At 42.9% G+C, this 17,784-nt stretch overlaps 1 protein-coding gene across 1 annotated transcript in view; it reads right to left on the bottom strand.

The window, feature by feature from the left end:
- Positions 1 to 17,784, bottom strand: part of SMARCA4 (SWI/SNF related BAF chromatin remodeling complex subunit ATPase 4) — a gene marked incomplete at both ends in the record, with an annotated part of 72,947 nt that overhangs the window by 43,705 nt on the left and 11,458 nt on the right. The window contains 4 exons of the mRNA XM_084249964.1: positions 11,291 to 11,348; positions 11,538 to 11,668; positions 17,176 to 17,226; positions 17,316 to 17,483. Of these exons, the coding sequence (XP_084106090.1) occupies positions 11,291 to 11,348; positions 11,538 to 11,668; positions 17,176 to 17,226; positions 17,316 to 17,483 (408 nt within the window). The remainder of the gene's footprint in view (positions 1 to 11,290; positions 11,349 to 11,537; positions 11,669 to 17,175; positions 17,227 to 17,315; positions 17,484 to 17,784) is intronic.

Here is a 17,784-nt window from a genome sequence, read left to right as displayed (position 1 = left end):
ACTCTGGTGAATTCTCTCACCCTTCCGCACTTCTGACTGTACCCAGTGCTTGTATAAATAAATAAATAAATCTTTAAAAAAAAATAAAATAAAGTATAATGGGATAAATAAAGATGCATATTATAATCCCCAGCTACAATGAAAGTAACTACAAAAGTATAGGAAAAAAATCTACAGAAGAAATATAATAAAAAATATTTAGGTTTCACTTTGGCCTGGGTCCCGGGCAGGGGGCTCTGCCCAACTCCACACAGCCTAAGCCACAGGCTGGGGGAGGGGGAATCCCTCTCTGGACCAACCCTCACTTCATTTATATCTGTGCAAGGGATTCATAATTCAAGCACTTCTGCTGCAGGAGATGAGGGGGACAAATCAAAGCCCTGGACACAGTCATAGCCTGGGTCAGATCCAAACAGAACACGGTCAGAACCACAAAAGATAAAACTGGGTGAGCTGGTGTGACAACCTCTCACATAAGCTCCATTCATAGCACCTCCAGGGATGTGTAAACCCATGGTACAGAGACGCATGCAACATGAGGGAGGCTTCCCCCTATTACAAGTTGAGGAGGAAAACATCAGAGCTGTGACTAGGGACCGAGGGCAGGACTGGAAAACACAAAATGAAAAGAGAGGAGCTAGACTGACCAACAGCTAGTGATGTCCCCACTAGGGGACTACCCCACCGACAGTGGTTGGGAGTTGGGTTTCCAATGCCAGAATTATAAGACTCACAAGCAGCATCATGGACAGTCATCAGAATGGATGGGACAATCAGTGTGGATGAAGAGGCATGGAACCTAGAGACAAACCTAGAGAAAACGGGATAGTCCTATTCCACAGGAAGTTCCAAAATCAAGGAGTCTGGAGAACCACCCCACACACTTGCCCTTCAAGAGGTTCCTGAAGGGAAGTATTCTTTTAGCTCAACCTTCTCTGTCTCGCTACCTGCCTCCCAAGTGCTCCTGGAGATCTGAGCAGCCTAGGCTGCTTTGGTCTAAGAGCACAGGTTCTTGTCCAGGAAAAGGATAAAGGCTGGTGGGCCTTCCATCGATCTCGGGTGTACAGTGAGGGCGGAAATGGGAATGATCAGAGCAAGGGAGGGAGACGCGGAGGAGTTGGATGGTGTTTAGCAGGTGGAATGCTGGTGGGAGGGCTGCACATAAGAGTAGCAATTACTATACAAAGGTGATTAACAATGTAAGAAAATTTTTGAAAAATTTAACACAAACGGCAATAAAGGAGGAAGAGACAAAAAAAGATTGAGAACAAAGAAAAGAAAGCAAAATGGCAAAACAAAGTCCAATCATATCAACAATTACACTAAATGTGAAAGGTCCAAAACTCACTCAAAAGACACTGTCATACTAGATAAAAAAAGATAGCAATCTAGCTATCTTTCATTCCAAATTAAAAACAAACAGCTAGGAATCAACTAGCTGGAACAGTCAGATCACCTGCATGTCCTCATAAAAGAGATTACTGCTTGCAGATTGAGACTGATATTCTAAACACTGGTTAGTACCCAACCCATGGGCAAAACCTGGACAACAATTGATCGTTTCCACTAACCAGAGTTTAAGGACCTGTATCTGAACGGAACAAGCACCCAGGGTAAGGTTCTATACTGGAAAAGCAAAGAGAGAATGAGACCCAGCTTATAGCTGTCTCAACTACAATCGGAACAGCTCTGCATTTAATGTTCAAACACAGCTTAGATACTGAGGCTGGCAGGAGACTATGTGAGATATTTAGGCCAAAGAGCTGGCCTAAAGGAGATCACAATGGATCCCGACCACACAGCTCTGATAACCACAGACGAGTAAAAGCTTGAATCTTTGACACTCAATGGAGCTGATCTTTCAGTAGCCTACTGCTCCTGATCCTTTCTACCCAATTACCAGTTGCCAGTACCAGTTCTCTGGCACCTGAACAGATGCAAAGCAGCAGTCATAAAGTTTATCCCTACTACAATCAATAAAAACTAAAAATGAAAAGCTAGAAAAAGATATCGCAAATGCTGGAGCAAATGAACCCAAAGAGAGTCTCAATCTAACGGCAGAATATGATGTTAGAGTTCAAGGTAACATTTTTGTTTGTTTTGTTTTGTTTTGTTTTTAAAGATTTATTTATTTATATAAGTACTGGGTACAGTCAAAAGCGTGGGGGGGTGAGAGGATTCACCAGAGCCAGAGCGGGGAGCAGAACAGGCAGAATGCTGAAACACACTGCTGAAGGGAGCAGTGGGCGTGGCAGGAGAGGTCTGCGCGCAATGTGGGACCCTGGCTGGTGGCCGGGAATCAAACTGGTGCTGCAGAGGCTGCGGGCAGCTTCACAGCCCAGCGCTCAACCGCTGCGCCACATCTAAATTATATATAATTATATTATATTATACTATATTATTATTATTATTATATATATATTCTGGAGGAAGAGGAAATAATGTAGCCCATCAGGGTCCCCCCCGGTGGCGCAGGGGGTTGAGACGCAGCACTGTGAAGCTAGCCACAGCCACTGAATCACGAGTTCGATCCCCAGCCAGGGGGGTGGCCCGCATGGTGCAGCAGACCTCTCCTGTCTCATCCGCTGCTCCCCTCAGCAGTGTATTTTAGTGGATCTGCCTAGCATTTTAACAGTGCTTACTAAAATAAAAGAATGGATGATGTAAAGTAGGAGTAAAATAAAGACCAAGAAAATGAGACTGTTAAAATTAGAACTAATGGATCTAAAAAAATACCATAACCAGGGCCTCCCTGGTGGCGCAGTGGGTTGAGCACAGCACTATGAAACTGTCCACAGCCTCTGCAGCTCGGGTTCAATTCCCAGCCAGCCAGGGAGATACTCACATGACGCAGCAGACCTCTTCTGTCTTGCCCAATGCTCTCCTCAGCAGTGCTTTCAGTCTATCTGCCTGTTCTGCTCCCAGCTCTGTGTCTGGTGAATCCTCTCAACCCTCCTGCGCCTCTGGCCTGTACCCCAGCTCTTGTATAAATAAATAAATCTTTAAAAAATAAAAAAAATTTAAAAATACTATAACTAAAATTTAAAAATACAATAAAAGGCTTCAACAGACAAATGCAAGCAATGGAAAAAGAGAACACAGAAAGAGGAAAAAAAAATGGAAATAGTAAGAGAGCTCTCTGAGATGATCTAAAGAGAAATAACATCTGTATTATGGGGATCCCAGAAAGGTAAGAGAAAAAGGTATTAAGTAAACAGTAAATTTTATTTAAGAACTAATTACCAAGAAACATTTCCACCTGGGAAGTTAACCAGATATCCAGATCCTTGAAGGCCAAGTATTCCAAACAAAGTAATAACAGAAAGACACACTTCAAAACATTTATAATAAAACTGTTGAAAACAATGAACAGGACAATACTGAAAACATCAAAAGAATAAAGGACCACCCATAAGACAGTAACAATCACACTGCATACTTTTCAGTAGAAACACTACATGCAAGGGAAAGACAGAAGATAATTAAAGTACACAAAGAAAAAGAAGAACAGCCTAGAATCCTTTATCTTGCAAGACTGACATTCAAGACAAGAGGAAGGACAAGGAATTTCACTGAAAAACAAAAACTAATTTATCAATATCAAGTTGCATATTAAGTACAAAAGGGGTTATTATAAAGGAACAGAATAACAACTTAGAAGTTCAGTCATCTAAATTATATATAATCTGGAGGAAGAGGAAATAACGTGGCCCATTAGGGACCCCCCTGGTGGCGCAGGGGGTTGAGACGAAGCACTGTGAAGCTACCCACAGCCACTGCATCACAAGTTCGATCCCCAGCCAGGGAGCTGGCCCGCATAGCGCAGCAGACCTCTCCTGTCTCATCTGCTGCTCCCCTCAGCAGTATATTTTAGTGGATCTGCCTGCCTGTTCTGCTCCCCATTCTGTCTCTAGTGGATCCTCTCACCCCCCATGCCTCTGGCCTGTATCCCAATTCTTGTACGCATGGTTAGATAAACCTTAAAAAAAAAAAAATTTAAAAAAAATAATAATGTAGCCCATCAGAACAAATTTGGGACCACAGCATCCAATGGGCTGCACAAATAGTCCACCATATGCTAACCTCATGTAGGGTAAGTGAAAAATTATCAGGCTTTTCTACCCTCCCACCATTAGCATTAATGATAGATCTCTACGGTCCTACATACATGCTTAATGTCAGACATGTGGAGTAGGATGTGGGCATGCACAGGTGGGCAAACCTGGGCTGAGACTGGGCTTATAAGGGCAACATCACAGGGATGCCAGAAGAAAAAGCAACAGCAGAATGAGAGCAGAACCAGCAGAGAAGCAGAGACCACAAGAGAATGCCAGAGAGCCCACAAAGAGTGAAGACTTGTTGGGTTCCCAGTCCCCCAGGCCCCCCTGCCTTGTAAAAAACTGAATAAAAGCCTGCAAAGCCACCGAGGGCTCCAGGACTCTCCTTTACCCATCTGCTCGGATCATAGAGATTCTGCTCTGTGCCTTCCTGGCACTACACCTCAGTAGAACCTTCAAACAAAAATCAATATAAGTAACACATAAAACAATGGAAATGAGTCCAAAACATAAAAAAAAAAGGTGTCAAAAATTAAAAAGATAAAGACAAACCAAAAGGGAAAAAAAGGCAATGTGCATGTCTCAATAATCATCTTAAATGTAAATGTCCTGAATTTACCAGTTTAAAAAAAGTACAGATTAGCTGAAGGGATTTCAAAAAAAGGTCCAACCTTCTGCTATTTAAAGGACACCCATCAGAGACAAACACTGGGGCTTACAGATTAAGTCTCACTACTATCACCGCTGTGATCGGAGAGTTCCATCCCCAGCCAGGGAGCTAACCCACACAGGGTGCAGCAGACCTCTCCTGTCTCACCCATTGCTTCCCTCAGCAGTATATTTCAGTAAATCCACCTGTTCTGCTCCCACTCTGTCTCTGGTGAATCCTCTCACCCTCCACATTTCTAGCTTATACTTCAGATTCTTCTATACACAGACACAAAAAGAGACAAACACAGGCTTAGAGTTAAAACACTAGAAGGCAATCTTGTAAGCAAGTGGTATATCAATAACTATATGTAGATAAAATAGAATCCCAATTTTAAAGAGGTAGTAACAAGTAGAGACAGACAGTACATTATGATTAAAGGCCTAATACAACGATAAGTAGACTCATGAATATATATGCACCGAATTATCATTTATGAATATACATAACACAACTGCCAACAGAACTAAAGATAGATACTGAAAACACAATAAATATTAAGGAATTTTAATACTCCACTTACAACTATGCATAGACCAACAAGACAGAATAATAAAGGAAACAATACTCTTAAATGAGGAATTAGATCAAATAAACTTAACATTTAACAAAGCACAACACCCCAAAACTGGTGCATACACTTTTTTTTAAAAAAAGATTTATTTTATTTATACAAAAGCCAGGGTACAGGCCAGCCAGATGCGCAGAAGGGTGAGAGCATTCACCGGAGATAGAGCCGGGAACAGAACAGGCAGACTGACAAAATACACTGCTGAGGGGAGCAGCGGGCGAGACAAGGGAGGTCTGCTTGCCGTGTGGGTTGCTCCGAGGCTGGTGGGGATCAAACCGGCACTGCAGAGGCTGCAGACAGCTTCACAGTGCTGTGCTCAACAGCCCGAGTCACCAGGTAGGCCCTACACATTTTCTGAAGTACACATGGAACATTTTTAAGAACACACACAAGCCAGGGCCTCCCTGGTGGCGCAGGCAGTTAAGCGCAGCGCTGTGAAGCTCTCCACAGCCTCTGCAGTGCCGATTCGATTCCCGCCGGCCTTGGAGCAACCACACGGCAAGGAGACCTCTCCTGTCTTGCCCACTGCTCCCCTCAGCAGTGTATTTCATCAGTCTGACTGTTCTGTTCCCCGCTCTGTCTCTGGTGAATCCTCTCACCCTCCGGCGCATCTGGCCTGTACTCCAGTTCCTGCATAAATAAAAAAAAAAAAAAAAATATGGGCCTCCCTGGTGGCACATTGGTTGAGCGCTGGGTTGCGAAGCTGCCCGCAGCCTCTGCAGCACCAGTTCCATCCCCGGCTGCTCCCCGGCCACCGAAGGAGGGTCCCATATGGCGCGCAGACCTCTCCTGCCGCCCGCTGCTCCCCTCAGCAGTGTACTTCAGTCTGCTTGCTCTGCTCCCTGCTCTGGCTCTGGTGAATTCTCTCACCCTCCAGCGCTTCTGACTGTACCCAATGCTTGTATAAATAAATTAGAAAAAAAAAATCTTTAAAAAAAAAAAATCTTAAAAAAAAACAGACACAAGCCAATTATTAGCAGACTACAAAGACTGAAATCATAGAAAGCACTCTTTCTAACCATAACGATATAAAGCTAGAGGGCCTCTCTGGTGGCACAAAGGGTTAAGTCTCAGCAATATGAAGCAATCCGCAGCCACTGAAGCATGAGTTCGATCCCTGGCCAGGGAGCTAACCCACATGGCACAGCAGACCTCTCAAACCACTTCTGTCTCGCCCACTGCTCCCCTCAGCAGTGTATTTCATCAGTCTGCCTGTTCTGTTCCCTGCTCTGTCTCTGGTGAATCCTCGCACCCTCCCGTGCATCTGGCCTGTGCCCCGGTTCTTGTATAAAAATAAATAAATCTGAAAAGAAAAAAAAAAAAAAAAAAAAACTTCCTTAAACCAAAAGGCCAGAGTCAAACAAATTTACAAACTAATTCTAACAAACCTTTAAAGAAAAATTTATGCCCAATCTGCTCAAATTATTTCTAAATATATAAGCAGAGTGAATGCTGCCTAACACATTTTAGGAAGCCAACATTACCTAACAATGAAATCAGACGAAAAACACAATGAAATCATAGACCAATATTCTCGATGAACATTGTTGCAAAAATCTTCAACAAAATACTAGCAAATCAGATTTAGCAATACACTACAAGGATCACACAACATGACCAAGTGGAATTTATCCTAGTGATGCAAGCATGGTCTAGTATACATAACTCAGTGTGATACATTCCAGCAACAGAAGTACAGATTAAAAATTTACATTATCAATAGATGCAGGGAAAGGATTTGATATGATTAGGCCCCATTATGATAAAAACTCTAAAGAAGATGTGAATAGAAGGACTTTACCTCAATATAATAAAGCCCAGATATTACAAACTAACAGCTAACATAAAATTAATGGTGAGAAACTGAAATCTTCTTTCCCTTTAAAATCTGGAACAAGACAACGATGTTCACTGCCACCACTTCTGCTTAATTCAGAATTACAGGTTTTGACTACAACAATCACATAACAGGAAATAAGGGAACCCAAATTGGAAAAGAAGTGAAACTACCACTATTTGTAGATGATATTCATAGATAACCATAAAAGCCCCACCAAAAAGTTATTAGAATAGATGAATATAAACAGGTTGCAAAGTCAACATAAAAAAAATCTACAGAATTTTTGTATACAATGAACAAAAGAATTATTCCATTCACAATCACTTCAAAAAGAATCTAATAACTTGGAATTAGCCAAGGAGGTAAAAGATCTATACAAAAAGAACTACAAGATGTTTGTTAAAGAACTTAGGTAGTGATATAAGAGATGCAAAGAATTCCCATGTTCATGGATGGGGAGAATATAATCAAAATGACTATGCATCTAAAGCGATATATAAATTTGGTGCAATCCCCATGAAACTATGAATAATATTCTTTAAAGAAATTGATCAAAACATTGAAATTTACATGAAACCATAAAATTCTGTGAAATTCAAAAGCAATTCTGAGAAAAAAGGAGAGAAATGGTGGTACTTTAAATGTTATTATAAAGCAACAGTACTAGAAACAATATAATAATAGACACAGGGATCAATGGAACAGAACGGAAAGCTCAGATGTAAAAAGAATATAAAGTCGGACCACTCTCTAACTCCATACATAAATATTAATTCAAAATTAATCAAAGATCTAGATATAAGATCTGTAACAATGAAATATATAGAAGATACCGGGCCTCCCTGGTGGTGGAAGGGGTTAAGCACTGCACTACGGAGCAATCCGCAGCCTCTGCAGCATAAGTTCGATCACCAGCCAGCCAACCAGAAAGAAACCCACATGAGTTTCTGCAAAGCAGACCTCTCCTGTCTCGCCCGCTGCTCCCCTCAGCAGTGTATTTCAGTCAGTCTGCCTGTTCTGTTCCTCACTCTCTCTCTAGTGAATCCTCTCACCTCCCACACCTCTGGCCTGTACTCAGGTTCTTATATGCATAAATAAATGTTTAAAAAAAAAATGTTAACAAAAAAAAAAAAGAAACATATAGAAGATATATGTTCTATGACACCAGTGATAAAGATAGCAAGGGAAATAAATAAAAGCAAAAATAAATAATTGGGATCACCTCAAATTAAAAAGCTTTTACAGAAGAAAATATAATAATTAAATATTAGATTTAAAAAAAGGCATCCAGGGGCCTCCCTAGTGGCGCAAGGGGTTAAGTCTCAGCACTATGAAGCAATACGCAGCCACTGTAGCAAGAATTCAATCCCCAGCCAGGGAGCTAACCATATACCCATGAGAATATCACACATCAAAAAGACCCCCAAAGAAGTGTTAGAGAGGATGTGGAGAAAGAGGAACCATATTATATTGTTGGTAGGAATGCAAACTGATGCAGCCATTTTGGAAAGTGATTTGGATTTATCTTAAAAGCTAAAAATGTAAATAATGCATGACCCAGCAATCCCATTGTTGGGCAACCATTCAAAGAGTGTGAAACCGGGCCTCCCCGGTGGCGCAGCGGTTGAGCGCTGGGTTGCGAAGCTGCCCGCGGCCTCTGCGGCGCCGGTTCAATCCCCGGCTGCTCCCCGGCCACCGGAGGAGGGTCCTGCATGGCGCGCAGACCTCTCCTGCCGCCCGCTGCTCCCCTCAGCAGTGTACTTCGGTCCTTCTGCCTGCTCTGCTCCCCGCTCTGGCTCTGGTGAATTCTCTCACCCTCCCGCGCTTCTGACTGTACCCAGTGCATGTATAAACAAAAAACAAACAAACAAATAAATAAATAAATATGCCTCTATTAAAAAAAAAAAAAAAAAAAAACAGAGTGTGAAACCATTAATCCAAAAAACAATTTGACCCAGTATGTTTATTTACAATAGCTAGGACATGGGAACAACATAAATACTCACTGATACACAATTAGTTCAAGAAGATGTAGTATATCCAACCTATGGAATACCATAATGAAAAATGAAATGCTGCCATTTACAGCGGAGTTTGAGAGAATTATGTGTATTTATGCAAGTCAGATCAACAAGACAAATATTTGCACATGTATACAGCAGACAATTCAACAAAGTAAAATACTCATTAAAAACTGGTAGACATTAATTCAAAAATGAGGTTTCTGAGGTTGGGGGGAAGAAAGGGTTACAAGAATATAAGGGATGGTGGGGGAGGGGGAAAGGATGTGGCTTAAAACTAAGTTAACATCCCCAATTAAATTACATCAGAAAAGACATTCTATAGCACTTGGATTACAAAAACTGATTGTCTTTTGGCAAATCCAAGTTCTATCAGTTACAATCTTTAGCAAAATGGGCCCCCCCAGCATACCCCCAAAAAAGACTACAGATAAACATTAAGTTGATTTCAGACTGGAATGAATATCTAATGGCTTAAAAATTCAGTTAAAAAAACACAACTAGTGGGCCTCCTTGGTGATGCAAGGGGTTAAGTCTCAGCACTATCAAGCTATCAGCAGCAGAGTTCTGCTGCTGAACTCTGCTGAACTGCAGCAAGAGTTCAATCCTCGGCCAGGAAGCTAACCCACATGGCACAGCAGACCTCTCCTGTCTCGCCTGCTGCTCCCCTCAGCAATGTATTTCAGTCAGTCTGCCTGTTCTGCTCCCTACTCTGTCTTTGGTGAATCCTCTCACCCCCCGCACCCCTAGCCTACACCCAAACTCTTGTATGCATAAATAAATAAAACAAATCTTAAAAAAAAAAAATACTCAACTAGTTAGAAATGGGGAAATGAAATAAAAACACTCACAGAAGAAACCTGAATGGCCAGTAACACCTAAAACAATGTTCAACCTTAATAGTAATAAAGTTGTCTTTTAAAAATGGTGTGGAAGTGGAAAAGATCTTAAGGAACTTAAAAGCTTTTTAAGGGCCTCCCTGGTGGTGCAGGGGTTAAAGACAGTGCTATCAAGAACTGCCAGCCACTACAGCAAGAATTTGCTCCCTAGGGCCTCCCCAGTGGCGCAGCAGTTGAGCACTGGGCTGCAAAGCTGCCCGCAACCCCTGTAGTGCCAGTTCGATCCCTGGCCGCTGGCGAGGGTCTCACATGGCATGCAGACCCCTCCTGCTGCGCCTGCTGCTCCCCTCAGCAGTGTCCTCCGTCTGTCTGCCTTTTCTGCTCCCCACTCTGGCTCTGGTGAATTCTCTCACCCTCCCGTGCTTCTGACTGTACCCAGTGCTTGTATGAATAAATAAATAAATAAATCTTTGGGGGGGGGGGAGAGTTTGCTCCCTAGCTGGCCAGGGAGCAACCCACATGGCAGAGCAGACCTCTCCTGCCTCGCCCACTGCTCCCCTCAGCAGTGTATTTTGGTGCATCTGCCTGTTCTGCTCCACACTCTCTGGTGAATCCTCTCATGCCTCTGTACCTCTGGCTTACACCCCATATCTTGTATGCATAAATAAATAAATCTTAAAAAAAAAATTGTACTCTATTTAAAAAAAAAAAGCTTTTTAAGACACTCTTGCCTCAGATGAAGGGGTCATGAAGGCGAACACTCCTCTGAATACTAAAAGTAGAACACTGCATTCCAGGCGCCTCTAAATTATCCTACCCAAGGTGACAATTCATGCAGAACACAGCTCTTCATTAGAACTTTGTGAACCAGGGAGAAACAGAAATCACTTTAATGTAACATAATTACATAATTCAGATTACAAAAGGTAATGTACATGATCTAATGCTCACAACCTCATACCAATTTTGGGGGGTAGGATTTGTTGAGTACTTGTTATGTGGCTAATATGACTTAGAATGTGAGTTTTAAATTCTATTCAATTGGATAAAAAAATTAAAAGTAATATGTGGCTAAGGTGACTAACCTGGACGCAGAACTCATGCCTTGGCTGTCCCTCTCATCTTCTATACTATATGAAGCTCAGCCAGAGCAGGAGAAGGTCACGGCATGCAAGAGTGACAGGTGCACTGAGGGTGTAGGTGTCCACTACAGAGCACTGAGGGCTTCAACAGCCAAGAAATAGACACTTACCTCCTCTTCTTCTTCTGAGCCACTTTCTTCACTATCAGATCTTGGAGCTACTTCATACCTAAAGGAGAAAAAAAAAATCACTGTTTTCATATAAGTCTCCACAGAATAAGAACTATTCATTTTCCTTAAGCAAATTGGCCTGTGTCCAAAAGCAAGCAAAATCACCCCCAGCTGTCAGCTCCCTTGAAACAAGTCCGACATTGACTCAGGCTCCTGGCTGCAGCCTGGAATTTGAGGCCCAACTCACCCTGGGTTCATCTCAAGCCAGGCCTCCAGCTGCCCTGCTTTGGGGGCATCTGTGCCTGTGAGGATCTTCCCACTCTCCACATGGATCACTTTCACAGGCAGGTCACTCATTTGGCTGGTCTCGTCCAGAGGCTGAAAAAAAGTCACATGTGTGACTTCAGGTGTCCATACCTTGGTTGTCCCCTAACCATGGCCAATTGGGGAAGAGTCCTCTCAACTCATGCCCAGAAATGACACACAAAGATAGCCAGTGGTTGTGAAATGGGTTATGTATTAATAATTCAATAAAAACATATAACCCCCTTGATGACATATGTGTTTATTTACATAATTGGCATATTTTAAATTTCAAATAAGCAATATACCCATAGTTCAAAATTTAAGAGAGTCTAGAGCATGGACTCTTCCCCATCCCCACCTGACAGATTTTCTCTTCACAGTTATCCACAAGTATCAGTTTCTCATGTGTCCTACCAGATTAATTCATGCTTAAGAAACCAGACTTGGCTATCCTGTCCTCCCTTTTACACCGATTCTACTGTTCACATTTGTCTGCCCCTGATTTTTTTCACTTATTCTGAATTTGTAGACTTCACTAGGGTCCTCATTCTTTTTCTGTTAAAGACCTAACTAGAATATCTGAAAAAAATAAGCCAACTTCCCTTTAAGCAACGAATATGGAATTCATAGATTTTGAAGAACTATTCTGAGATACCAAATTTGGATGAACATTTCCCCCTTCAGTGGCATCTTCATGTTTCCTGGAAAAGCCTTCAACATGAGGATGAGGATGAAAACATTTGTATACATCTTCCAGAAAGCTATGCCCCCATTCCCCTCAAAGTGTAGCACTTACAGTCAATACCACCCCCACAGCAGAAAGATTAGTCTCCATGCATTAAAATCTCACTCAAGGGGCCTCCCTGGTGGCGCAAGGGGTTAAGACGCAACCATGAAGCTATCAGCAGCCACTGCAGCACGAGTTTAATCCCGGGCCAGGGAGCTACCTACACAGCACAGCAGATCTCTCCTGACTCAACCGCTGTTCCCCTCAGCAGTGTATTTCAGTCATTCTGCCTGTTCTGTTCCCCACTCTGTCTCTGGTGAATCCTCTCACCCCCCGCATCTCTGGCCTGTACCCCAGTTCTTGTATGCATAAATAATCTTTTAAAAAAAAATCTCACTCAAAAGTGGGCCACTGTGGAGTGTGACACCATCCCCGCCCATTGCTCCCTGAGTGTGGTTAACAATGCTTGAACCTACACTCCCATCCCCAGAATCCTAACTGTACTACTCTGAGGTTTGGGCCTCCCAGTTTTTAAAAGCTCTGCAAGTGATTCCAATGCCCAGCCGAGGGATAATGTGCCATTGGTCGACAACAAGGACAACCCATCAGTGAGCAATGCTTCCCATTCCTGAACAGAAGGGTCGGCACAGATATTACCCAAAAAGACTCCTTGAATTGTACTTCCCAGTGACATGACCTTTTCTGTGAATGCTGCATAGGATCTTATAAAGACTGCACTTTAGAAAAATGCCAGTACACATTCTTCCTTAAAATTTCAATATTGGGGGCCTCCCCAGTGGCGCAGCGGTTGAGCGCTGGGTTGCAAAGCTGCCCGCGGCCTCTGCATCACCGGTTCGATCCCTGGACACAGGGTGAGGGTCCCACATGGCTCGCAGACCTCTCCTGCCGCCCGCTGCTCCCCTCAGCAGTGTACTTCGTCAGTCTGCCTGATCTGTTCCCTGCTCTGGCTCTGGTGAATTCTCTCACCCTCCCGCGCTTCTGACTGTACCCAGTGCTTGTATAAATAAATAAATAAATCTTTTTAAAAAAGAAAAAAAAAATTAATGTAGGGACCTCCTTGGTGGTGCTAGGGGTTAAATCTCAGCACTACAAAGCTATCGGCAGCTACCGCAGCGCAAGTTCAATCCCCTGCCAGGGAGCTAACACGCATGGCGCAACAAGATCTCTCTGGTCTCGCCCACTGCTCCCCTCAGCAGTGCATTTCAGCAGATCCACCTGTTCTGCTCCCCACTCTGTCTCTGGTGAATCCTCTCACTACCCTACTCTGGCCTGTACTCCAGTTTTTCTATGTAAAAATAAATAAAATCTTTAAAAAAAAATTTTGATGTAACACTTTATTTATTTATTTTTTTTAAAAAAGATTTATTTATTTATTTATTTATACAAGCACTGGGTACAGTCAGAAGCATGGGAGGGTGAGAGAATTCACCAGAGCCAGAGCGGGGAGCAGAGCAGGCAGAAGAACCGAAGTATACTGCTGAGGGGAGCAGTGGGCAGCAGGAGAGGTCTGCATGCCATGTGGGACCCTCCTCCAGTGGCCGGGGAGCAGCCGGGAATCGAACCGGCGCCGCAGAGGCTGCGGGCAGCTTCGCAACCCAGCGCTCAACTGCTTCACCACCGGGGAGGCCCCTGATGTAACACTTTAAATGGAATCATGGAAAGTAAATACATATACCATCACTTACTTCCAACCAACAGGAAAATGTGTGCATCTGCTGTTGACTAAATTGTGTCCCTCCTAAATTTATGTCAACTTCACAACTCCTATTGTGACTGTAGTTTGAGACGAGACCTTTGGGGGCTTATTGGGATTAGAAAAGGATCATAAGGTCTTCATGCTAAGACCAGTGCCCTTACAAAATGAGACCTGAAAACTCTCCCTCCATATGAGGACACAGAGAGAAGGCAGCTTTCTACAAGCCAGGAAGAGAAGTCTAACAATGAACCAACATTGTTGCACTCGATCTTAAATTTGGAGTCTCCAAAACTAATATACATTTCTATTGTTTAAGCCACCCAGTCTATATTTTACTAAGGCAACTGACTAAGACAGCATCAAATGTAGTGTACAAGGAGGCTCATTCATTAAAACGTGTGCAACAGGAAAAAAGGAAAAAGTAGAAATATCCACCAATGGGTGAGGAGGTAAACTGGGGTGCATCAGAGCTGCTCAGTGCAGAATCTTTGTTAACAGCTACAAATGGGAAACAACCCAATAGCTACAATTTGAGCAAAGAAAGAGATTCTAATACAAAATATACCAAAATGAAACAAAGGGGATATAAGAGCAAGGGCTTCTGGAAGTATAGGGAAAACAACAACCAAGTATTCAACATGCCTAACTGTGAGAGAGCAAGCAAATGAGTCACCTCTCTATATAGTGACATTAGAAAGAATAAGGTGGATGAGGTAACCAGGAAAGCATCACAGACACAAGACACAACGCCAGTGGGGTAAAGCAAGTCCTCCGCTGCACATGCACAGACAAGGCTCAGAGCAAAACACCCCAGTGGTTACTCAAGGTCCCTGTAGGAAGTGGAATTGTGGAGGGGCAAAAAAGGAGGGGGCAAAGGAAGCAATTCTTATTTAAGCATCTCACCTTTATACACCTACGAGCATAGAAAATGAGAAGAGTACCTTCAGCAGGCAAGTGAGAATGTTATGGAAAAGATGGTGTGAAGGGACAGCAAACCTTCTGAATGGCCACTTTCTAGAGTTCTGGCCTAATGGAACTAGACTAGTTTCATATACTAAATGATGAGTAAATAAATACAACCAAGAAAGGTGGGGAAAGACAACGCTAATGGGAGGATAAGTAGATAAAGAGCCCAAGTAACTCATGAACACATGCTCCTGAGCTAAAGAACTATACATATTGGATCCTAACTAGGAGGCTTCTTTTGAAAAGGAATAGCAATTTTGTACTTTTATAACTTCTAGGATTAAGCAAATTAGGAATACTATCCCTGGCTAACTGGGATAAGGTTTCAAATATATTACATACATGTTACAAAATACAGAAAACAAGGATAGAAGTAACCTTTCATGTTGGATTAGAATTGGAGGTATCGATGTGACCACAAGGTTTTAACATCTATAACCAGGATGCAGATGTAAATGTGTACATACAACTGTTCCCTAGATCTACCCACTGATCCTAGAAGCAAAGACACCCAAGTAGCATTGAGCACATCTCAAGTCAGAGCTTTGTTTCTAAATATTCTGATGAAAGAAACTAGGGCTCCTTGGAGAAATGGCTGACTGCAGGCTTGGGGAGGAAAAGCAAATGAACCTGGGTCACTTGGTGTGTAAGGAAGTAAGAAGTCTTCAAAGAACGAGGGTGCCATGTCAAATGGATGCAGAAGCAAATTTGAAGGGATTCCTATTAAGTCCAAATGAACAATTTGAGCATCAAACGAATTGATGATGGTAAAGGACTAAACTAAGTAGGAATCTGTGCACTGGTATCAAGGACTGGTGAACTATGGCCAAATAGGAAAGAGAAAGCTTCTCCTTATCATGAATAGAGGCAGAAAGAACAATGGAGGGGAAAACTGCCATTTGTAACCATCCAGTGGAAACTGGTATAGGCAAAGACCTCAATGATATAATGGGTGGAAGTTTGAGGAGTTACAATGTGTTTATGTAGTCTCAAGTATCTCCCCACAAGGTACTCTGTAATCACAAAAGGAAAAATTGTATCTCTGCAGTGGAAAGTTCTTGGCCAACCCCAAGGGATCAAAGAACATCACCAGTGATTTAACAAATTTGTGCCATGAACTCTAGGTGTGACATATTGAGAGCACAGTGTCACTTCAGGATCTTCTGAATCTACTTACAAGAAAGCACCAGTCAAACCCAAATTGGCCTTGCCCGTTAGAAATGTCAAGGTCAGAAAACAAAAGAAAAAATGAGAAACTGTTGAAGCTCACTGGAGACTACAGGGACCACCAGAAGGCCACGCATGACCCAGGGTTTTCTGCGGCTAGAAGGATAATGTAAGGACAACTGGTAAAAACCTGATGAAGGGCTGTGAATTAGCTCATGCTATTACAACAGTATTTATTTCCTGTTTTTGATGATTGTACAGATGTGGAAAAGAATGATCTTGATTTTAGGAAATATACGCTGAAATGTGTGGTGGTAAAGAGCCATCAGGAACCCTTCTTATTCTCAAATGGTTCAGGAAAAACTGATAGTACTTGAAAATGGAGTATCTGTGTGATGCATACTCAGGAATTCTCTGCATTTCTGCTCCTAACCTATGAGTCTGAGATAATGGCACACACACAGAAAAAGATCTGGAAGGAAAGACATCTAGATCTTAACAATGTGGCCTCTCAGGCATGGGATCAAGGAGGGTAGGATATAGCAGGGGACAAACCTGGATTCTTACCATCATCACATGGCTTTTGTCATTTAAAAAGGAAAAATAGGGTCTCCCCGGTGGCTCAGCGGTTGAGCGCTGGGTTGCGAAGTTGCCCGCAGCCTCTGCAGCACCGGTTCAATCCCCAGCTGCTCCCCGGCCACCGGAGGAGGGTCCCACATGGCGCACAGACCTCTCCTGCAGCCCGCTGCTCCCCTCAGCAGTGTACTTCGGTCCTTCTGCCTGCTCTGCTCCCTGCTCTGGCTCTGGTGAATTCTCTCACCCTCCCACGCTTCTGACTGTACCCAGTGCTTGTATAAATAAATAAGCAAACAAATAAATAAATCTTAAAAAAAAAAATAAATTAAAAAAAAAAATAAAAAGGAAAAATATTACAGGAGAAAACAGACCTAAGGTCTGGGGCTGGGCTGTCATTTCCATGAGAATAAAATCCCATTTTCTCACCTCACCATCAGGTCCGATCGCGGGTGTCTGTCCTTCTGCATTTTCTGCCTTCTGGAAATAGAGATACAGTTGCTCTCAGACAAAGATGCACCTCTAGGCCACTTACGCCAAAGCAGCCACCCCTACCCCACCAAACAAACCTTCTTTTTCTTCTTCTTCTTTTTTTCCTTGGCAACTTGGGCAGCTTTGTGCTGCCGCACCAACTCTGTGAGGTTAGCCACATACTCATCTGTCTGCTGTAAGAGGTAGGCCAAGCGCTTGTCCTTCTTCTGGTCGATGAGTTTGCGGTACCCTTCTTCATCTTCAGCCTGCAAAAAGCGTGCAATTATGGTGGTGGCTGCTGAGACACTCTGCCCAATGCAGGCAAAACTGGAGTCAAGAAGCCCACTGAGGGTTGTTACTAACCAGCAATTGGACCTGCATTTAGAGAGTGCTTAGCTCATACCCAACATTGTGGCTTTACATAGGCCTTCATATATCTATCAACTCTCCCTTCAGTATTTCCTCAACTCCTACCCAGTACTAGGCCCAGAAGGGATCTGATACACAGACAACATCACATCCTGTTGGAAGGCATTTTAAAAAGTCAGTAGCAAGTCCTGTCCTTCC

The sequence above is a fragment of the Talpa europaea genome (genome assembly GCF_964194135.1).
Source record: "Talpa europaea genome assembly, chromosome: 12".
Taxonomy (NCBI): domain Eukaryota; kingdom Metazoa; phylum Chordata; class Mammalia; order Eulipotyphla; family Talpidae; genus Talpa; species Talpa europaea.
Note: the sequence above shows the minus strand (reverse complement) of the source record. Positions and strands in the feature narration are given on the sequence as shown.